Here is a 23,506-nt window from a genome sequence, read left to right as displayed (position 1 = left end):
GTATATTCTCAGAGAAAGGACATAGCTGGGAGACACTTGCATGCATCCCACTACCACTCCATGACACCTTTTATCCTATAGGTGTGAGAGGAAGTGTTGGGACACACTGGGCAGCAGTCATGCCTGAATGCAGCACCAAGCCTAGGGCTCTCTCCTTCCCTGCCTGAATAGGGAATGAGTTCATAAACAGAGCTCTTACTGGGCAGTGGGTGAGGTGAGGTTAGAAGATGAGTCTATCTGTCTAGCTAATTCAAACAATCGTTTACTTAACACCCTTCTTTAGCCAAGTGTTGGGATAAGTTAGTACAGGCACCAACCTATAGTCTGGGGGAGGGCAAAACCTGCACATCCTGGACAGCTGGGAAGAACATAATGGGATCCTTTCATTGTTCAGTTAGTCATTTATTCAACAAATGTTTGCTGTGTACATATGTACCAGGCTAGGTGATATTATAATACAGTATATAAAGTCATTGTCTTCATGGCATGAGAAAAATAAGCAAGCAGATAAATGAGCAAAATAATTGAGCACAAATTGAGAAAAGAGCTACAGAAGAGACTTAAGATTCCAAGACAGCAAACGGTGCGTGAGTTGATGGGGAATGGTGGTGGCAATCAGAGCTTGGAATCAGGTGTTATTTGGCGGGGTTAGTGGGGTGGGGCCCCGTCAGAAGTTTGAACGGAGAAGTCGAATAGGCAGTTGGATTTAAACCTGGGGCTGGGAGAAAAGGTTTGGGCAGGAAATTGTTATTGAGAGCCATGGAAACGAAGGAAAGGTCTAGGGAAAAGAGCACATAAACACCTTCTAGTTGTGAACAAGCGGTTTACAAGAAACAATCTATTGCTTCATAAGCAGAAATTTATTGTTTTATAAATAGAAATTGCGTAGCTTCCTGCTGCCTCCTCCCGCCTCCCTCTTCCAGACTACATTTCCCAGAATGTCGTAAGAACCGCGCGAGACCCGGAATCGCTCTCAGCCGCTTCCGGCGTAAGTGGCCCGGATAAGTATGGCGACTCTCAGATCGTCTGTGTCGCTGTTCACCTTGCAGGCAGGTTCTCGAGTCACCTGGCGGGTCTGTTTCCGGGCCCGCCCTCGGCCCCGGCCCGGTTCCCTGTTCCAGCCTTTGCCCGGGGTCTGCGGGGCGGGAACGCCATGCCGTGGGCTCGGCTCCGAGGCGGGTAAGTGACCTGCCGGGCGTCCGCTTGGGCGTTCTCCTGGGAGATCGAGAGCCTGCTTCAGGCTGGCGAGACCCACGCGGGGGCCCCGGCTCTTCCCGCAGCGCGACCTTAGACCCAGGCGGCTCTCTCCTGTACCCGCGGGGTCTGTCGTCTACCGCGTTTGTTCATTCGTTCCTTCACTTAAGCGTCAGTGCCTGGGCTCCGCTCTTTGTAAAGCACAGAGCTAGGTTTAGGGGATACGGTGGACTAAGACTGACATGGGTTTTGCCCTGAGCGAGCTCGCGGCCCAGTGGGGAATGGCAGTGCATTGTGACCCGGACTGTGATAGGGGACGCAGAGAAGAGTGGCACTCAAACTAGGTTGAAAAGGGAAGGAAGGATTCCTGGAGAATATGGCCAAAGCTGAGACCTGGTTAATCGTGCCAGGGAGAAAACAAGAAGCATTCCACGCGGAGGAAACAGCATAAGCAAAATCCAGAAATGAGACTGAACACAGGTAGTTGGGGAACCCACTTTGGAGGTAGGATTGATGAGGCTGGTTATGACTTTGGATGTCAAAGGAGAAATCAGTGTTACTTCTCAAGTTTCTGGCTTGAGCAGTTGAGTGGAGAGTAGTCCCATTTACACCGAGACAGAGATTAGTTATAGGGCAGTTTTTTAGAGGGGAATGAGAGGAGGAGAAATGGGGGAGAAGAAGCAAGAGTAGATGAGGTGAGGAGATGGGAAGGGAAGCAAAGTTAAACGTCTGTTTTGGACGCATTAAATTTGAGGTGCCTTTGAGATTCAAGTGGAGGTGTCGGGTATGCAAGTTACATAGGAATTGAGAAGCACTGGAGTGAAAATGTTGACCGAAGCTGGCGGACTGGGAGGGATTGTCTGAGGGGAGAGCAGTGCTGAGCACTACGGTGTGCCAGGCACTGTAAGAGACCCTGGGTGCCAGAGACCAGTACAAAACAGGACTGTGGCCTTGGGAGAACACAGAGTCTAGTGGGGACACAGTGCAGTAAGCAGATGACCGTAACTTTTTTTCTAAATGCTGTTGAAAGCCATTGGTGAGTTTTAAGTATGGAAGTGATCTTGATTACATTGTTAAGATAAAAGTTTTTTTCCAGTTTTATTGAGATATATTTGATATACAGCAGTGTGTAACTTTAAAGTGTACAACATAATTTGATTTACATATATCGTGAAATCGTTACCACAGTAAGTTAACGTCCATCTTCTCACAGAGGTAAAAAGAAAAAAAAAAAAAGGTTTTTTTTCCTATGAGAATTATTAGGATTTACTCACAACTTTCATGTATACCATACAGCATTCCTAGAATTTATCTTATAACTGAAAGTTTATACCTTTTGACCATCTTCATCTTAGAACCGCCCCGCCCCCCCCCAGCACCGTGCGCTTCACCGCTGCCCGCCCCCCCCCCCCACACCTCCAGCCTAATCTGGTCTCTTTTTCTATGAGTTTTTGTTGTCGTTGTTGTTTAGATTCCACATATAAATGAGATCGTACGGTATTTGTTTTTCTCTGCCTGACTTACTTATCTTAGTGTAATGCCCTCAAGGTCCATCCATGTTGTCACAAATGGCAGGATTTCCTCCTTTTTTGTGGCTGAAAAATGTGTGTGTGTATTATTTTACATATTAAATTTTAAACTTCTCTGACAGCCATGATTTTCTACTAGGACGTGATCTTTGGGATGCTTTTCTTCTCACTAATAATATTCTTTCTTAGTAACTGTAAAGACAGGATGCTATCAGGAGTGCTTACTCTAACAGAACCATCTTTTACATGTTTTTAAACTATCTTTCTGGAAAAATTCAGAAGTATCTGTAACAAAATTATATGTTATTCACTATATTTTACATATATGTATTTTACATACACGTGTGTATGTATATGTGTTTATGTGTATATAAAGATGTGAGGTATGTAAACATATCTCACTCTTGTGTACACATAAACATATACGTATGTATGTAAATATGTATACATATATATGTAAAATACGAATGAGTGGGTATATATCTCACATCTTTATCCATTCGTTTATCAATCGGTACTTAGGTTGTTTCTGTGTCTTGGCTATTGTAAATAATACTGCTATTAACATGGGGATGCAGGTATCTCTTCAACATAGTGTTTTCATTTCCTTCAGATATATTCCCAGAAGTGGAATTGCTGGGCCATATGGTAGTTCTTTTTTTTTTTTAGGAACCTCCATACTGTTTCCATAGTGGCTGTACCAGTTTACATTCCCACCAACAGTGCACAGGGGTTCCTTTTTTCTCCACATCCACACCAGCATTTGTTATCTCTTGTCTTTTTGATGATAGCCATTCTAACAGGTATGAGATGATATCTCATTGTGGTTTTAATTTGCATTTCTTTAATGACTAGTGATGTTGAGTACTTTACATGTACCTTTCATACATCTTCTTTGGAGAAATGTCTGTTCAGGTCCTTTGCCCATTTTTTAGCTGGATTATTTGGTTTTTTGATACTGAGTTGTATGAATTCTTTATATATTTTGGATATTAATTCCTCATCAGATATATGGTTTGCAAATATTTTTTTTGCATTTTGTACGTTGTCTTTTCATTTGTTGGTTGTTTCTTTTGCTGTGCAGCAGCTTTTTAGTTTGATGTAGTCCCACTTGTTTATTTTTAATCTTGTTGCTTGTGCTTTAGGTGTCATATACAAAAAATCACTGCCAAGACCAATGTCGAGAAGCTGTTTTCCTGTGTTTTCTTCTGGGAGTTTTATGGTTTCTGGTCTTACATTTAAGTCTTTAATTCACTTCGAGTTAATTTTTGTGAATGGTGTAAGCTAGGGGTCTAGTTTCATTCTTTTACATGTGAATATCCAGTTTTCCCAGCACCGTTTATTGAAGAGACTGTCTTTTCTCCTTTGAGTATTCTTGGTTTCTTTGTCAAATAATAGTTGGCTCTATATGCATGAGTTTATTTATGCGCTCTCAATTCTGTTCCCTTGGTCTATGTGTCTGTTTTTATGCCAATACCATACTGTTCTGATTGTATAGCTTGAAATCAGGAAGTGTGATGCCTCCTGCTTTGTTGTTCTTAGGATTACTTTGGCTATTCAGGGTCTTTTGTGGTTCCATACAAATTTTAGGTTTGTTTTTTCTGCCTCTGTAAAAAAATGCCATTGGACCCTTGATAGGGATTGCATTGAATCTATAGATGACGTTGGGTAGTATGGACATTTTAACAATATTAATTCTTCTCATCCATGAACACAGGATACCTTTCCATTTATTTGTGTCTTCTTTGATTTCTTTTCAGCAGTGTTTTGTGGTTTTCAGTAGAGCAATCTTTCACCTCCTTGGTTAAATTTATAACTAAATATTGTATTGTTTTTGATGCTTTCTTTTTCAGATAATTTGTTGTTAGTGTACAGAAATGGTATTGGTTTTTGTATATTGATTTTGTGTCTTGCAACTTTACTGAATTTGTTGATTAGATCTAACAGTTTATTGATAGAGTCTTTAGGATATTTTTATAGATAAAATCATGTCATCTGCAAATAGAGACAGTTTCCTTTTCAATTCTGTTGCATTTTATTTCTTTTTCTTGTCTGAGTACTCTGGCTAGAACTTCCAGTACTGTGTTGAATAGGAGTGATGAGATTGGACAGCCCTGTCTTGTTCCTGATCTTGGAGGAGAGGCTTTCAGCCTTTCACCATTGAGTAGATTGTTAGCTGTGGGTTTGTCATATATGGCCTTTATTATGTTGAGGTGTGATCCTTTTGTACCTAATTTGTTAGAAGTTTTTAATCATGAATTTTGAATTTTGTCAAATGCTTTTTCTGCATCTGTCAAAGTAATCATGTTTTTTTCTTTCATTCTATGAATATTGATTGATTGACCTGAGTATGTTGAATCATCTTTGCAGCCCAAGAAATAAATCCCATTTGATCATGGTGAATGATCTTTTTAATGTTATGCTGAATCAATTTGCTAGTATTTTATTGAGAATGTTTGGCCTGTAGTATTTATTTATTGATTGATTGATTGATTGATTGTTGGGTCTTTGTTGCTGTGCGAGGGCTTTCTCTAGTTGCAGCGAGCGGGGGCTACTTTTCGTTGTGGTGCACGGGCTCCTCATTGTGGTGGCTTCTCTTGTTGCGGAGCCTGAGCTCTAGGCTCACAGGCTTCAGTAGTTGCAGCACGTGGGCTCGGTAGTCGCAATGCGCAGGCCCTGGAGCACAGGCTCAGTAGTTGTGGTGCACGGGCTTAGTTGCTTCGCGACTGTGGGATCTTCCTGGACCAGGGCTCAAACCCACATCCCCTGCATTGGCAGGCGGATTCTTAACCACTGCACCACCAGGGAAGTCCTGGCCTGTAGTTTTCTGTTAGTATCCTTTATTGGCTTTGGTATCAGGTTAATGCTGGCCTCATAAAATGAGTTTGGGAGTGTTCCTTCCTCTTTGATTTTTTGGAAGAGTTTGAGAAGGATGGGCATTCATTCTTTAAATGTTTGGTAAAATTCATCTGTGAAGCCATCTGGTCCTGGGCTTTTCTTCATTGGGAGAATTTTTTATTACTGATTCAGTCTTCTTACTAGTAATTGGTCTGTTTTGATTTTCTATTTCTTCCTGATTTAGTCTTGGTAGATTGTATGTTTCTAAGAATTTTTCCATTTCTTCTAGGTTGTCCAGTTTGTTGGCATATAGTTGTTCATGCCTCTTAGGATCCTTTGAAATTCTGTACTATCAGTTGTAATGTGTTTTTCAGTTAAAATTTTGTTGGTTTGGGTCCTCTTTTTTCCTTGGTCTAGCTAAAGGTTTGTCAATTATGCTTATCTTTTCAATGAACCGACTCTTTGTTAATCTTTTCTGTTGTTTGAATTAACATTTTTAAGAGATGACTCTGATTGTTCTGTGGAGAACGGTCAGAATGGAGGCAGGGGGATAGGTTAGGAGGCTAAGGCAAGAGATAGGATGGCCTTGACTAGAGTAGTGGCAGTGGGAAATGGAGGATTAAAGACCGATTTATGAGGTGTAACAGGCAGTATGTTTTGTGTCAGTATCCTCTTTTGTAAAGTGGGGATAATCGTAGTATTTGTGGGGTTGTTAGGAGGATTAAAGGTGCCAAGTATGTAAAGTAGTTAGTACCGGCACATAGTAAATATCTAACAAGTGTCAGCTGTTAACATTACTCCTGCTGTTGGCTAGATGTGGAGGGTAAAGGAGAAGTCAAGAATGACTGTAGGCTTCTGGCCCACGTGACCTGTTGGATGGTGCTAAGGATAATAGGAAAAGCAGGTTTGTGACAGGAGAGAAGTTATGGGTTCTGCTTTGGCAGTATTGAACTGCGTGTGAGATATCCATTGGGTAGTTGGATGGAAGATGATCTTGGCTGGAGATTCAGATTTTAGAGTCTCCAGCATATAGAAGTAATTATAGGAGGTTAGGAGATCATCCATCAAGAATGTGAGAAGGGAGAAAAGAAGAATGTAGTTCAGAATCCTGAGGGACACCAGGACACCAGCATTTATAGGACTAGCAGAGGAAGAGGTGGTTGGGAAGGAATGGCTTTTTTTTTTTTCTAATGGAAATGGAGGTTGGGCAAAGGGATAGTCAAGCTGCATAAGGCAGAGCTGAGATCTGAGTCTCCCCTTCTTCTGTCCAACTTTCTTCCATGATGCCACATGACCTCTTCAGTATCATGTCCAGTGACCCAGGCCTCTTTTTCCTAGCTGCATCCCCTCAGCCTAGAATTTCCTTCCTTTTTTTCTCTGCTCTATTCAGGCCCCTGGGAAGCCTTCTTTGACCCTACCATGCCCTTCTCTGCTCCCAGGCTATGTTTAGTTTCTGCCTCTGTAATCACACAACCCCCTGTACCTTCCTTGTATGTAGCACTTGCTCTAAGGAGCGTAATGGAAGAGTGGAATTGATCTAGGCTCTAGCATCAGATAAACTTCGGTTTAAATCCTGGCTCTATCTTTAATAGCTAGTTGTCTTTAGGAAGACTCCAATATCCGATATCCTCATCTACAAAACTGGGATATCAGTATTTTGTGGGTTGTTGTAAGCATTCCTGAAAATGTATGTAATGCGTGGCATATAGGAGACAACTCTGTAGATGGTAGTAACCATGATTGTTATTAATGTTGCATTAGCTACTTTTTTCATGTTGCTTTCTTCACTAGACTTTGAGTGCCTTTTTGGCAGAAACTGTATCTTTATCATAGTGAATGCTCAGTAATTTTAAATGAATGAATGAAGGAATCTTGTAGGTATTAGTATTATGCATACTGAGGTAGACCTTGTGTTAATAATTTTTTTTGTTGACGTTTCCATTTAGAGGTCTTGTTGGTTTGTCATTTTTGACATCTTATTTACTAAAAATTCATTTTAACAGAATCTGGTAGCTCAAAGATCAAGAAACCTACCTTTATGGATGAGGAAGTCCAAAGCATACTCATCAAGATGACAGGCTTAGATTTGCGGAAGATTTTTAAGCCAGCTATACAAGAAGTGAAGCCACCAACTTATAAGCTAATGACCCAAGCACAGTTGGAAGAGGTATGTGAATGTAAGAATATTGGTATAATACCTTTCTTTAAAGGATTAAACAAGATTTCCAGGACCCCTTCAGATGTTGGTAGCTGCTCTTCCACAGGTGCTAGTGAGGGGGGTTGCAGGCACAGAACCGAGAAAAGAGATGTGAGCAGGCAGGCAGAGAGGAGCAGGGGGTATGGCCGGAATTAGGCAGACTGGGCGTGTGGGTCAGGCCTGGCTGTCCAGCGGAGCCGCCTCTGCTCCAGAACCAGCTTGATCAGCCTCCCTTTGTGCTGCCTGTTCCAGCTTCCCTCCTAGAGGAACATTTGTTGTGAGTACTTTGAGGCTGAGGCTTTGGTGAGATTATGAGATCCTTCTGAACAGCATCCAGCTCCAGGCAAGGGTCCTCCTGGAGTCGTGGGTATTGAGTGCTTTGTGGAAAATGCTTTGATGTATGAATATGTGAAGAGCAATAGCTCTTCTTTCTAATTCAAAAATAATTAAGAGTCATAGCAAAAAATTCAAATACCCAATAGCACATCACACGAAGGGCCCCTTTCACCTCTCAGAGGTGACCACCGCTAACAGTATGGCATGGGGCGGTGTGCTCCGTGGTTAAGGGCATGGGCTCTGGAGTTAAGTGGCCTGGGTTCAAATCCTAGTCCTGCGGCTTCTTAGCAATTTACTTAACATTTGTGTGCCTCTATTTTCTCTCTCATAAAATGACTTAACAGTAGCCCTTAGCTCATAAGGTAGTTGTGGGCATTAAATGAGCCAAATATAATACAAAATATTGAAACACATAGTAAGCACCCAGTAAGTGAAATCCTTTGGCCTATTTCAGGCAGCTTTTGTGGCCTGGCTCTGTCTTAGAGCATCCCTTTGCTGTTTTGAGAATGGTTAAGCCTGTAGCTAGTGCTCTCAGCCACACCGCAGAGGCAAAGACCAGGGCCCAGGAGCCCAAGTTTGGCTTTTTACTCACTTATTCATGGCTACAGCTTCTTCTCTTTGCAGTCTAGCATTTTTCAGTAGTATCTGCTTTTGTCAGGTGATCCTTTTGGTCTGTAACCTTGCGGCTTTCCCAAGAAATATTTTATTTCATTAGGCTACAAGACAGGCAGTCGAGGCGGCTAAAGTCCGATTAAAAATGCCACCAGTTCTGGAAGAGCGAGCGCCAATAAATGACGTGTTAGCTGAAGATAAGATTTTGGAAGGAACAGAAACAGCCAAATACGTGTTTACTGATATATCATATAGCATACCACACCGGGTAAGTATATGTCTAATTGCAAAATGATTTTTATTTGAAATACTGTGTAGAGATGGGCCTGAGGGACGAGGGTCAACATCGTGTGACCCAGCTGTCTCTGAATCTTCCAAACCAGAATTTCTGCGACTGAGTGAGACCTGGCAGATACAGCATAAAGAAGAAAAATGTAAACCAGCACCACATCATCATGTCACCATTTCCTTACAGATTATGGACACAGTATTTCCAGATTGACTGCAGAAAAAGAGACAGGTGTGCTGAGACAGAACAAGACAGAAACCTACCCTCAAAACACAAATAGGAAAATATCTTCAAGGCAATAGGAGAAGGGAGATTCTTTCTGCTCAAGTTAGACTGATTTCCTTAGCTGAAGCTTTTTAAGATGGAAATTCTTGCTGGTGCCCAAAAAACTCAGACTTCCTGAAGGATTTTCACTGTTCAGAATTTGCAGTAAAAATGGCAGGCTTCCCCAGATAATTTTCAGGCACCACTTCATCTGTTGTAGTTTTTATTGTCTAGCTCCTCTTCCTCTGCTTGCCAGTTCCAAAAGAACACTCTGGCACTTATAAGATATATTAGTTGTTGTTTGAGCCTTTTCAAGTAAAGAGTAAAAGAGTAATTTACAGTTCAGCCCACAAAATGCAGTAGAATATTGCATAGTGATAGGGCTGGGAGAAGGGCCACCCTGTACTAACTAATCTTTTTATCATGTGATTTTGGTTAGAAGACATGATTTGAGCAATGTCCATGTCTGTACATCAATCACCTGTATATCTGACATAATGAACAGGGATCAGAGTTTCATTTTTAATTAGAATTTTTGCTTTTATATATGTTTGAAGTGCTGTGCAGGCTGGTTGTGGGAGCGTTCTATAACCTGAGAGGGAGAAAGGAACTTGGAATTCAAATTACCAAAATCCTTTTGAGGAACAACTGTGTTACTTTGCCATCTGCTATTTTTTTTTCTATTTGCAGTACTTGATGAAAGTTTTAATTATATTATCCTCAGAACACATTCAGAGACTCTTACATCTCTGAAGAGTTGAGAGTCAGTACCATCTGGTTAATTTAAACATTAATCAGATGTGTCTCATTTATCTGCTATGTGCAAAGCTCTGTGTAAGTCACTCTGGGTGTTGCAAAGAATTGTAATCCACAGTTCCTGACCTTTTCCAGTTCTGTAACAATATTAACAATATCTGAGAGGTGTTAAGAATCCTGCACGTGATAAATTGCCAGTTGGGTGTACACACAGTGGGTGGAATTCAGTGGAGGAAGCAGTCCTGTGGCCTGGGATTTGGCAGGCGGACCAGCCAGTCTCTGAGACTTTTGTCTCCAGTATGAGGCATCACAGAGGTGTGGGATTAAGACTCCACACCTTTGGGTTTGTTCCTTCAATCCCTGGGACTTTAAACATAAATCATAAAGTAGTAAAGTCTGTCTGTGTGAGACTTTAGGATGGGGAAATGAAATAATTCAGAAAGGTTTTATAGCACTTCTTTCTTCTGAAATGGATTTAGATGAATCTCAGGTCACCTTTTTTTAGTTGAACCGTTTTATGTATTGAACCCACTTGAGGGCTATAGATCACATTTAGTACATACTTTCATTTAGGTTTCTGATTATCAGAGGCACGGCAGTGATTGGTGAAGGGAGTATCAAATCTCGCCAGGTCTTTGAGCCTTAACGATTATCACTGAAATCATACAGATGATTGCATCTTATGTTTCCTGGTTGCATTTTATATTGTTGATTGCAAGTTATTCTTATAATGGTGCTTAGTGGGACACTGGAACTAAAAATAAGTCCTCACGAACTCATCCTTGATTATGTTTTCTATTTCAGGAGCGTTTTATTGTCGTCAGAGAACCAAGTGGCACACTACGCAAAGCCTCTTGGGAAGAAAGGGACCGGATGATTCAAATTTATTTCCCAAAAGAAGGTCGTAGAATTTTAACACCAGTAATTTTCAAGGAAGAAAATCTTCAGGTAAGGTGATTTTTGTTTCATAGAGGTAGTGCTGATGGTTTCTTTGTTGAACAGTTGGCTCTGGTGCTGCTGGGCATTTTGCTTTGATAAACAGACATTTCTAATGATAAGGAGGGTTATTTATCTTGTAATTGGCTTAGCTAGGATTTGAATCCAGGTGGGACAGTTCCGAAGCCTGTGTTGTTTCTGCATCCCTCTTGCTGGGCACAGATGTGGCCTGTGTGTGGATGGGCAGGCCCAGCATGGCGTCAGGACAGGTGTTGCACGCTCATGTTCTTCTCAGCTAATTCCAACTCTGCTGTGTTGGTTTAGACCATGTACAGCCAGGACCGGCATGTTGATGTCCTCAATCTCTGCGTTGCCCAGTTTGAGCCAGATTCTGCTGAGTATATCAAAGTGAGTATATTTTACAGTTTCTAAAGTATGGGCTTAAGTATGATTACGAGTATGATTTTTTAATCCAGCACAATGAGTTAGGTTATAAGCTTTGATACAGGGGGAAGAGAAGGGAAATGCCTGAACACCTATCAAGTGCCTGATGTACACCAGATAGATATTTTCATCCTCACAACAACCCTTGACTGAAGGATGAGAGAACTTAAGCTTGGAGAGTTAAGTAACTTGTTGAAAGTTGCACAGCTAGTCAGTGGTAGAGATAAGACCCAAACTTGACGGCAAAGACTATTCTTTTTTCAGTTTATCACACAGGAAACAGTTGTTCACTGAAATTTGCCAAAATGCAGTGTATGTATCTTACAGTTGAGTTTAATAAATAATCATGTAGTGCGTTCCATGTATAAGGTATTATTGTGGAGGTATAGGTTATGGCATGAACTAGGATAGGGAGCCCTGTCGAAGTCCAGAAATGATTGTGGGGAAGAGTGCTAGTTAAGTACACAGATAATTACCACTGTAGGTCTAAGATGTTAGGTGCTAAGAGAAGGTTACAACGTGCTCTCAGGCGTCATAGGGTTCTTGAAGAGGGTTCTAGAAGGGCAGGGAACATTATGGCTGGTGGAGTTGGGTGAGGAGAGGTGTTTCAGGTAGAGGGAAAAGTATGAACAGGCAGGAAACAAAGTATACTTGAGAAATGGCCAGTCATCTGGTTTGCTTGTACATGCAGTGTATATGTAGGGGAGTGGTTCAAGATTAAGCTAGAAAGGTAGATGGGGCCATATCACAGGTGACCTCAGATGCTAGGCTGATGAATCTGGACTTCAATCAGCAGCCTTTTGAACACAAGAATGCCCTCATCAAAGTCCTCATTTAGGAAGATCACTCTAAAAGAACTGAAGGAACATTAGTTAATAAGTTGGAAAGGGGTAGTTGATTGGATAGGGAAAAAAGGGAGTGGTGGCCCATTATTTCCAGTGGTCCATATATATATATATGTAATAGGAGCTTCATAAATAGTGCGTGGCTGCTGAAGAGTAATTGATCTGGCTATAAATATTTGGCAGACTTGTTCCAGGCCCTATATGCTTCTACAGTGGAGGGCTGGTCTAAATCATATCTTCTGGTTAGTGATAGTGGAGGCCGGTATAAGTAGACCTCGTTTACTGATACTTTCTTGGGCAGCTCACATGCTAGTAGATGTATACTGGTAATGCTGCTCACTTCTATTTATTTTCATATTTCTGAAAAGTTGCACTTTATGTGGATAGATTCATCATCAGACCTACGAAGATATAGATAAATATGGAAAGTATGACCTTTTACGTTCAACAAGACACTTCGGTGGAATGGCTTGGTATTTTGTAAATAAGAAAAAGATTGATGGTTTACTGATTGACCAGATTCAGAGAGATTTGTAAGTATGATCTTAGTAAGTAAAGAAATTCTTACTACCATTAAACTTGTATTTAATGTTATTTTTCCAGTGATAACAATGTACTGTCCAGTGATAGATTTCACTTACCGCAGTTTATTTATGGCTTTGTTTTTCCAGTATAACCCAGTTTTCTCAGTCTTTGCTTCCGTGTTCTGTAAACAGGGCTGGATTCTTTGAAAGAGTAAATGGCTTTGGATCTATACTGTATACCCTGGATATTGACTTATCCCTGGCCTTACTGGTGCTCCCGGATACCAGTGAACTTTCCATATACTCAAAGGGGATTAAATAGGAAATGTAAAGAAGTAGACATAAGCTCTGATGGGTGCTTTTCAGTAAAAGTCATCATTTAATTTATGAAAATACTCTTGCTTTTGATCCTCCTTGTTTTTGCAAGATTTTTAAGGCATTAAAAAGGTTACAGGTTTTTTTCAAAGTTGCGTGAAACAAAGAATGTCTGTTGTATTTTAGCATGCAACTGGTGTGCACCCAGCCTTCTAGCTGAAATAATACTTTACAACTTGTGATGAACTGAGGAGAAGATTGTTTTCGAGTATCTTTCCATTGGTTGAGTTAGAGAAAGGCCAAAATAACAAGGAAAAGAAACCAACATGGCTGTAATAAGAAAGTCACCAGAGAGCTTAGTGATTATTGCCATCTTGAATGTAAGGAGTTTTGACTCAGACTATCCTCCGCGTAATCTGAACCGTTCACACAAAGGTAAGGCATTTGGAACTAGAAGGTTCCATATTGTCTAAGAAATACAGCCCATATGGAAACAGTGTCATTTCTCATAGAAACATCATTCCTAATGGTAAGTGATTTCCAGGCTAGCCCTCTTCTCCGGTGTATGTAGTGTAATACAATTCAGAGGGCAGAAATATACCTTCATCCCACATAAGCAGGAGGCTGCTGGTGGTCATGAGGATGCTCAAAAATGACTTGCCTTTAGGTGCATTAGCAGTGACATCTCCTGTGAATGAATTTTCTTATAAAGCTTCTCAAATGTCAATATTCTGAAATTATTTTATTATAAAAAGAATTTAACATTTTTTATAAGAAATCAGAGCAACACAGAAATGTACTTCTGGACTTCCCTGGTGGTGCAGTGGTTAAGAATCCGCCTGCCAATGCAGGGGACACGGGTTCTATCCCTGGTCCAGGAAGATCCCACATGCCGAGGAGCAACTAAGCCCGTGCGTCACAAATCTGCACTCTAGAGCCCGTGAGCCACAACTACTGAGCCCGCAGGCCACAACTACTGAAGCCCACGCGCCTGGAGCCTGTGCTCTGCAACGAGAAGCCACCGCAGTAAGCCCGTGCACCACTGTGAAGAGTAGCCCCTGCTCACCGCAACTAGAGAAAGCCCATGCGCAGCAATGAAGACCCAATGCAGCCAAAAAGAAAGAAATTAAAAAAAAAAAAATTTCTTTGAAAATTAAAGTTCTTTATCGAGGAGTACTAATAAGTAATATTATAGTAATACTCATCACACGTACGCTTTACCTCTGAAGCAGTTCATTTGCATACTGGGAGGGAATTTTGAGTTCCCTGAATTTCCTGATCTGCGTAAGTAAAACTTCCTATGGGAATGCTGAACAGGACAGTTTGCTGCAAATCCCAGGCTAAACAGTAGAGGGTGCATGTCCTCAGTGAATGGAGCCCAGGCCAGAACTGAGATTCTGCACATTTCAAACTGAAGTTCCACTGTTGGTTTTGAATTGAGATGCCTTTAAAATCTTTACATGTAAATTTATTTTTTTTTAATTTCAAATATGGGCTGGGTGTGAAGCTAAATTATTCTGTGAGACACAGGCATTTTACCGTAGCATGAACGTAAAGAAGCCCTAAGCATGACTAAGATATAGAAACCCATTTAAGCCCTTTATGGGTTCAGATGGTTATGCTCTAAAGAAAATTACTGTTATCTTTTGTTGTCACGTTTATTGGACTATTAGATTACAACAAACACAACAGATTTATACTGAACATTTAAAAAATATTTTTCCTCTGGAAAGTTTTAGTTTCTGACCTCTGGCTTCTCAGTTCTACCAAGAGATGGCCTTGAGGGTGGATGGGCCTTGGAATGAGCCCAGAGCATCTCTCAGAGGTCACCATGTCTTAAGAAATTCTTTACCCCACTCTAGAACGGTTTTTTTTTTTTCCTTTAACATCTTTATTGGAGTATAATTGCTTTACAATGTTGTGTTTGTTAGTTTCTGCTGTATAACAAAGTGAATCAGGTATATGCATACATATATCCCTATATCCCCTCTCTGTGGCATCAGCCTCCCACCCTCCTTATCCCACCCCTCTAAGGTGGTCGCAAAGCGCCCGGCTGATCTCCCTGTGCTATGCAGCTGCTTCCCACTAGCTATCTGTTTTACATTTGGTATTGTATATATGTCCATGCCACTCTCTCACTTCATCCCAGCTTAACCTTCCCCCTCCCCGTGTCCTCAAGTCCATTCTCCACGTCTGTCTTTATTCCTGTCCTGCCCCTAGGTTCTTGAGAACCAATTTTTTTTTTTTTTTAGATTCCATATATATGTGTTAGCATACAGTATTTGTTTTTCTCTTTCTGACTTCACTCTGTATAACTGACTCTAAGTCCGTCCACTTAACTACAAATAACTCAATTTCGTTTCTTTTTATGGCTAATATTCCATTGTATATATGTGCCACATCTTCTTTATCCATTCGTCTGTCAGTGGACACTTAGATTGCTTCCATGTCCTGGCTATTGTAAATAGAGCTGCGATGAACATTGTGGTACATGACTCTTACTGAATTATGGTTTTCTCAGGGTATATGCCCAGTAGTGGGATTGCTGGGTTGTATGGTAGTTCTACTTTTAGTTTTTTAAGGAACCTCCATACTCTTCTCCATAGTGGCTGTATCAATTTACATTCCCACCAACAGTGCAAGAGGGTTCCCTTTTCTCAACACCCTCTCCTGCATTTATTGTTTGTAGGTTTTTTGATGATGGCCATTCTGACCCGTGTGAGGTGATATAGCTCATTGTAGTTTTGATTTGCATTTCTCTAATGATTAGTGATGTTGAGCATCTTTTCATGTTTGTTGAAATCTGTATATCTTCTTTGGAGAAATGTGTATGTAGGTCTTCTGCCCATTTTTGGATTGGTTGGTTGTTGTTTTGATATTGAGGTGCATGAGCTTCTTGTATATTTTGGAGATAAATCCTTTGTCAGTTGCTTCATTTGCAAATATTTTCTCCCATTCTGAGAGTTGTCTTTTCATCTTGTTTATGGTTTCCTTTGCTGTGCAAAAGCTTTTACGTTTAATTAGGTCCCATTCATTTATTTTTGTTTGAATTTCCATTTCTCTAGGAGGTGGGCAAAAAAGATGTTGCTTTGATTTATGTCAGAGTGTTCTGCCTATGTTTTCCTCTAAGAGTTTTATAGTGTCTGGACTTAAATTTAGGTCTTTAATCCATTTTGAGTTTATTTTTGTATACGGTGTTAGGGAGTGTTCTAATTTCATTCTTTTACATGTAGCTGTCCAGTTTTCCCAGCACCACTTATTGAAGAGGCTGTCTTTTCTCCATTGTATATTCTTGCCTCCTTTATCAAAGATAAGGTGACTATATATGCCTGGGTTTATCGCTGGGCTTTCTATCCTGTTCCATTGATCTATATTTCTGTTTTTGTGCCAGTACCATACTGTCTTGATTACTGTAGCTTTGTAGTAGTCTAAAGTCCGGGAGCCTGATTCCTCTAGCTCCATTTTTCTTTCTCAAGATTGCTTTGGCTCTTCGGGGTCTTTTGTGTTTCCATACAAATTGTGAAATTTTTTGTTCTAGTTCTGTGAAAAATGCCAGTGGTAGTTTGATAGGGATTGCATTGAATCTGTAGACTGCTTTGGGTAGTAGAGTCATTTTCACAATGTTGATTATTCCAATCCAAGAACATGGTATATCTCTCCATCTGTTTGTATCATCTTTAATTTCTTTCATCAGTGTCTTACAGTTTTCTGCATACAGGTCTTTTGTCTCCTTAGGTAGGTTTCTATTTTATTCTTTCTGTTGCAGTGGTAAATGGGAGTGTTTCCTTAATTTCTCTTTCAGATTTTTCATCATTAGCATATAGGAATGCAAGAGATTTCTGTGGATTAATTTTGTATCCTGCTACTCTACCAAATTCCTTGATTAGCTCTAGTAGTTTTCTGGTAGCATCTTTAGGATTCTCTGTATAGTATCATATCATCTGCAAACAGTAACAGTTTTACTTTTCTGATTTGGATTCCTTTTATTTCTTTTTCTTCTCTGATTGCTGTGGCTAAAACTTCCAACCTATGTTTAATAGTAGTGGTGAGAGTGGGCAACCTTGTCTTGTTCCTGATCTTAGAGGAAATGGTTTCATTTTCTCACCACTGAGAAAGATGTTGGCTGTGGGTTTGTCATATATGGCCTTTATTATGTTGAGGTAGGTTTCCTCTATGCCTACTTTCTGGAGAGTTTTTATCATAAATGGGTGTTGAATTTTATCAGAAGCTTTTTCTGCATCTATTGAGATTATCATATGGTTTTTACCCTTCAATTTGTTAATATGGTGTATCACTTTGATTGATATGCGTATATTGAAGAATCCTTGCATTCCTGGTATACACCCCACTTGCTCATGGTGTATGATCCTTTTAATGTGCTGTTGGATCTGTTTGCTAGTATTTTGTTAAGGATTTTTGCATCTGTGTTCATCAGAGATAATTGGCCTGTAGTTTTCTTTTTTTGTGACATCTTTGTCTGGTCTTGGTATTGGGGTGATGGTGGCCTCATAGAAATGAGTTTGGGAGTGTTCCTCCCTCTGCTATATTTTGGAAGAGTTTGAGAAGGATAGGTGTTAGCGCTTCTCTAAATGTTTGATAGAATTCGCCTGTGAAGCCATTAGAAGGGTTATTTTTATATACCCTCTCAGCTTTGAGGTGGTAAACGGTAGGAAGGTATTGACTATGTGAGAGCACAGAGATTAGTTTGGGGAAGGCTAGCTAAGTTTTAAGGTTGATAAAAATTGTTTATAGGTTTCACAAAAGATAAGTACAAACTGTAAGAATTGAGCTTTTGTTATGGCTTCATCTTGTGTGACACTAGATAGGTTGCTGAGGTAGAACCTGACTTTCCTTTTGTTTGTTTGGTATGTATAATTTCAAATTTGCTTCCCTAGGATGCTGATTTTTAACTGATGGGTTCCTGTGAATACAGGAGGCCTGGGAGTCTTTCCTTGGACTGCTAAAATGCCTCATACAGAGGCATCTGTCCGCTAATTCAGAGTCTCAATGAAAATTCGTTAGCAGATGTCACTGCTAATGCACCTAAAAGCAAGTGGCATTGAGCAATCCCCATGACCACCAGCCTCTGGCTTATGTAGGATGAAGGTACAGTCACACCATCTGAGTTGGATTATGTTATCTGCTGATGATGTGGGCTGGCTTGGAAATCATCTACCATTAGAATGCTGTTTCTACAAGAAATGATGTTCTGCTTCCAAAAAGGATACAGCCACATTTAGAATATATTCACTGTCATAAATTGGGCCCTGCCTGTATTGACTCCTGCCCTACCTATCTCAGAGTTGGTATGAAGCCTAGATTAGCCAGTATTCCTGAAAGTGCCTTTGAAAATATGAAACTGAAGGCCGTAAAAAATTTTTTCTGGCCCAAGGAAAGTTTGAAATGTAATTTAAAGTGTGGCACATTTTATAGGACTGTGAAGCAAAACAGTACAAACAAAAATTAAAAATTAAAAAAGAAGAAAACAATAAACCCTTTTAACAGTAAACCCTTTCCCTCTAGAGTCGATGATGCCACCAGCTTGGTCCAGCTCTATCACATCCTCCATCCAGATGGCCAGTCAGCTCAAGAGGCCAAAGAGCAGGCTGCTGAGGGATTACATTTAGTTAAGGTAAAGGGACTTTTTTCACATTAGCTACTGTGTGGTGACTGAGTTGGAAGGAAGTTTTAAGTGGGTCATATTTAATGGTAACTAAACAGATTTGTGGCTTTGAACCAGAGTGATCAGAGCTCCCATATTTCTTTAGCCGCTGCTGCTCCAGCTGCTGCTGGAGTCCAAGAAGTTCAGACAGTGGGGCAGTAGCCCCCTTGTTTTTTGCAGTACTGGCAACTAAGCGGTCAGGTCGCCAGCGGGGCGTGGTGGAGGACCGCTGGGTAGTACACGTCCCCAGTGCAGCTTCCTGTCCTCCAGTTCGGTCACATTCCTGTTCAGGTGTCCAGCAACTGGGAGGGTAGTGCTTGTATAATACCAAGCCTTAGTTGCACTGTCATTTTGGAATTGCATACCTCTCAAAACTATGGGCTAACATAGATGTCTCTGTAAATGTTGAGAGATGATTTTTTTCAGGAAGGAAGACCATTGTATAATTTTCATCTCTAGATTCTAATGCTCAGGATAGACATGTATTTGTGGATCTGGCTTCTATCCCAGTATTACTTCATGCATACTTCAAAGCAGTTATAAAGCTTACTAAGGATAAGAACAACCAGTGATGATGCCATCATAGGTGGGGTAGAAAAAAAAAACCATTCTTTCTTTAAAGTGAAAAATCAGTTTGCTAACTCTCATCCTCCAGATTTCTCTTGAACCTAATGGTTTTTATTTTGATCCAGCAATGTCAGGTTTCTTAATTTTTTTCTGAAAGATGGCATCCATATTTGGATACCTCTGGTGTTTAGAATTAGTATTGCTTTAACTGTGATACTGTTTTCTGTCCATGTAGTATGCTTATTGTTTGGTAATCAGAAAAATACTGGAAATGTGGAAGGCTTTTTAAACTGGGACTTACCTTTGCTACTACAGAAATGTTTGTTAGTGATGTCTCAAAACTAAAAACTTTATCAGTAGTATATGCTCTATTATTTTCAAACTTTTTTTTTAAACAGGTCTTTGCAGAAACAGAAGCACAGAAGGGAGCATATATAGAATTAACACTGCAAGCTTATCAAGAAGCATTCATTAGCAATTCTGCAGCTTCCTAAGATATTTTTTAAATAAATTTCATTTTACTAAATACTGGCTAGTTTTCTCTGTTAATACTGAGCGGTTTAAAAATGTCAAAATTGGGAGTTCCCTATAAAATTACTTCTTTTGTTTTTTAAATTCCAAATAGTGCCTCTATCAGAAATACAAAGAAAAACTTGTTACTCTGGTCACTTTCCTAGGCTACGAGGGGATAACTGAGAAGTACATCTTAGTGCCTGGTTATGAATTTTTCTAATCATGTCAGATGAGTACAGTGTAACAAGAAAGGAAAAAGAAAGTACTATGCCTCTCTGTGTTACCAAATGGGCCAGTCGGTAATTTAACTAGAGCCCAGCTTAATGAGGTCAGAGGAGCTGGGGTTTCAGACCCTGATTCCAGAAACGGGTACCTACCAGACAAAGTCAGGGCAAGGCATAAGAAAGCTACATAGAGAGGAATAATGCCGTGAGGTCAAGGAAAATGGTTTAGCACAGATAATTCAGTTCTAAGAAAAATTTGATTGATGGTATTTGAAAATAGTTATTCAAAGAAAAGAGAATGTGGGCTGATCCCTAGCTGAGGTGTAGTTTTGGCTCAGCCTTCTAAAACTAGAATCCTGTTTTCATTATGCAGAAAGGAAACTTTGAAGTATCTTCATTAATTCAAAAGATTTTATGAGATATGGTCTTAATGACAGTATGAAAAAAATCAAAGCCCACAGCAGTCTTAGTTAACAAGGAAACATTGTGATTTAGATGCTGCACATAAACTCCTCTGAAGATGAGGGCATTGTGCTCCCAGTGGGCCTCAGCATCTACATATAAAAATCTAAGGAGTTTCTCAGAGTCCAAAGCACTGTGGTCAGGGTGACGATCAATACCTGTCCATAATAATGATCTGTTTAGTTGAGTAAATGGGAAACATTATTCAGTCATCCAAAATATCTTCATCCAGGTTGATATCTGTTGTGTCAATATCTTCTAATTCCAAATTATCCAAATCTACTTCCAGTTCAAGTAAACTCTGCAAAGAAAAGGAAGAGGGTGAGTTATATAGTACTGTGTTAAAGCAAAGTTATTAAAGAAAAGTTATCTGTGATTCATGATCCAAAGGGAACTAAAACAACAGTCAAAAGGGGGCATCTTCTCATTTCAAAACCCCTGCTCTGAAACTGATTACATCACTTAAAATGCAGAGGCCTGCACATCCTGCAGACGTTCGCGGGGAGGGAGGGTGAGGCTGGGGTCCAATAGGAAGTTGGGTATGATGTCCGTACCTTTTCCTCTTTGTTGTCTGTGGCGGGGGCCACAATAACAGGAGTAGGAGAAGCAGGTTTCCCATCAAGTTCCTGAAAACCCAAGTAGAAACACACATAAAAACAAAGGAATCTGTTCAGGAATTTGAAATTTTTCCCGAAGGGAAGGCAGGTCAGGATTAGGAAGTGGGAAGTGGTACTTAAAATCAACAAATCTCAACCAAACTTTCTCATGTCTGACTGACCTGCTGAGATGCAGCTCTTGAGGGCTGCAAGCCTTTTGCCTCTTCCATAACATTTCTTTCTTCATTTGGCTATCAGAGAATAAAGCAATGATGAAATGAAATATTCTGAAAGCATAATTCATCTATAAACTTGGCCTAAATCCCAGATACTAGCTCTTAATCGAACCATAATGCATGTGGTGCAGTTCAAAACCTTAAGTCGTGAATGCCTTTCCACCCCGTAGTCACACGGGATGAGGCACCCCAGGCACTCACTGTGACAAGTGGGTATTGTTTGGCCGGCCACAGGTCAGCATGTGTTTCCTTCACCCATTCTTCTACAACGAAGGCTTCTTTTAATCCAGGAAAAAGGTTTTCATATTCTGTTGGATCAGCAAGGGATTCTGCTGCTTTCTGATTGACTTTTGAGAGATTTTCTCTCCAGAGTTTCACCACCCTATTACAGATATCATAGAACCATTGGGAGACTGTTAAGGGCTCTGTTTTTATCTCAAACATTTCTTCCTAAAATGAAAAGTCTGTACCTTGAAACCTGACTGGGTAAGTAAGTCCGTGCCAGGAAGGCAGCTTCTGGCAGTCGTCCAGTTCTAATCAAGAGCTCCAGGCAAGCATCAAGCCTAAAGATTAAAAAGGAGAGGCACTGTTACCAAGAATGAACGCGATAATAATGGCACTTACCACATTAAAGAAATGTGGGTTTAGTGCTGGCAAGTCAGCACTCCCTCTCCAACTCTCACACATACACCTCTTTTCTGTCACTGAGCCACTAACTTGTCATCACCAGTGTGTTACATAACGGACTCCAGGAGTGTGAGACTTTTCAATCTCCTTAACTTCCCTAAGAAGAATCTAAAGGGGCTTTTTAAAACAAGGTAGCTTAGATGAGCACATTTAAGGGCTTCAGAATATGAAGAGCAGAAACTCGGTTTCACAAGTATAGTTTTGAGGGCAGCATCTCTAACACGGACTATGCTGGACAATCCCGTGGTGCCCAGTAGGAAAATATCCAGGTGTCCATTTTCTTTTTTTAACTTTTTCCTGTGTAAGTTTGATAAAGTGGATAACGTGCTTTAGAACTCAGAATTTTTTGGATTTTAAAAAGGTAATACCTTTTGGATTTTAGAAAGTACATATACATTACATAATACCCTCAGCATCAGAGTCACAAACATAAATATTCTGCTGTAACACATGAATACTAAATGCAATAAAAACAAACCAAGTGGCATAAAAGCAACTAATAATAATACTTCAGCGTTTAGGCCAGGTTTTGCCACCAAATATTCTCAGAATGTTTTTGGGTTTTTGAGTTATTGATAAGAAATAGTGGACCTATTCTTACAGGTATATAAATTTACGCATACATATGTTATAAAACACACATTCAAAGTTTTTATGATTAAGTGTGAGGTTTAAAAAGTATGTAGGGCAAAGTTAATGAATACTTTTGTGTTTTATTTCATAATATGGTCAACTAATGAAAAGATCTGATACGCACTAACTGATAGACTTTTTAATACATGACATTTTTATGCTTTATAGTTGAAATCAGATCTAAAAGTAACTGGCATCCTCATTCACCTTATTTTTGTTGTAAGCAGATCAGAATTATTCAACTTGGGTAAAAATCACCTGCCGCTCAGGTACCAAATGAAACAAGCAGCCCAACAGCCTCCTGCCTTCATTAACTAAAATACCTTAGCCACTAAGTGGCAGGGCTGTTGAGAAAGGGGTTAACATTTCTCCCAGTTGAGCCTCCCTGAGCAGCTCATTTTGCTCAGACATTTAGACCAAACGTGGTAAGAGCATCCTTTGCTGAAGAGCATCCTCTGAGTTCTTCCAAAGCAGCACTGTCCTCCTGCCTGCTCCCATCAGCAGCACCACTTGGCCAGGCATCAGCACTCGCTCCAGGGCTCCTTCTTCATGTTCCTCTCCAAAGACCACCCTTGAAGTCAGTGCTTTATTACTGTGCCCACCTCTTTTAGACCTTGGGTTAATACTTACTTGCCCTGTAAAAAGTAGCTCATGAATGCCACATTATTCTTGCCGTCTCTCTCCGCACCCTCTGCTAGCTTGTTCACCATAGTAGCATTTCCAGAGGCAGTGGCCAAAAGCAGCAGACCCCCATAATCCTGTGCATGGTGCAGGCACTCCTGGGCTAGGCCAAACTGGCATTTACTAATGGCAAGTTCAGCAAGTTGTTTCCACTTCTGTTCTGACT

General features: G+C 40.4%; 2 protein-coding genes across 7 annotated transcripts in view; one reads left to right on the top strand and one right to left on the bottom strand.

Annotated features, from left to right (window-relative positions):
* The first annotated feature begins 967 nt into the window (after positions 1-967).
* MRPS22 (mitochondrial ribosomal protein S22) lies at positions 968-19,836 on the top strand. Of its 6 annotated transcripts, none has more exons than XR_014244766.1 (8): positions 970-1,179; positions 7,565-7,728; positions 8,810-8,974; positions 10,820-10,963; positions 11,276-11,359; positions 12,628-12,773; positions 12,957-18,711; positions 19,707-19,836. XR_014244766.1 is itself a non-coding variant. In XM_082392392.1 (8 exons), exons 1-8 carry the CDS (start codon positions 1,008-1,010, stop codon positions 19,800-19,802), a joined length of 1,080 nt encoding a protein of 359 aa, XP_082248518.1. In that variant the 5' UTR covers positions 970-1,007; the 3' UTR covers positions 19,803-19,836. The 6 variants fall into 6 exon arrangements, 5 of the variants coding, with proteins under 5 accessions (XP_082248521.1, XP_082248518.1, XP_082248520.1 ...); XM_082392392.1 differs by having other exon boundaries at positions 18,603-18,711; XM_082392395.1 differs by lacking the exon at positions 8,810-8,974 and having other exon boundaries at positions 968-1,179; positions 18,603-18,711.
* A 606-nt stretch (positions 19,837-20,442) lies between these two features.
* COPB2 (COPI coat complex subunit beta 2) overlaps positions 20,443-23,506 on the bottom strand; it is a 28,630-nt gene continuing 25,566 nt past the window's right edge. The window contains exons 17-22 of the mRNA XM_082392370.1: positions 23,290-23,504; positions 21,810-21,902; positions 21,541-21,721; positions 21,286-21,354; positions 21,062-21,133; positions 20,443-20,808 (exon numbers count right to left, since the gene is read on the bottom strand). Coding sequence (XP_082248496.1) covers positions 20,713-20,808; positions 21,062-21,133; positions 21,286-21,354; positions 21,541-21,721; positions 21,810-21,902; positions 23,290-23,504 — 726 coding nt within the window. The 3' untranslated portion in view covers positions 20,443-20,712. The remainder of the gene's footprint in view (positions 20,809-21,061; positions 21,134-21,285; positions 21,355-21,540; positions 21,722-21,809; positions 21,903-23,289; positions 23,505-23,506) is intronic.

The sequence above is a fragment of the Balaenoptera borealis genome (assembly GCF_965194805.1).
Source record: "Balaenoptera borealis genome assembly, chromosome: 5".
Taxonomy (NCBI): domain Eukaryota; kingdom Metazoa; phylum Chordata; class Mammalia; order Artiodactyla; family Balaenopteridae; genus Balaenoptera; species Balaenoptera borealis.
Note: the sequence above shows the minus strand (reverse complement) of the source record. Positions and strands in the feature narration are given on the sequence as shown.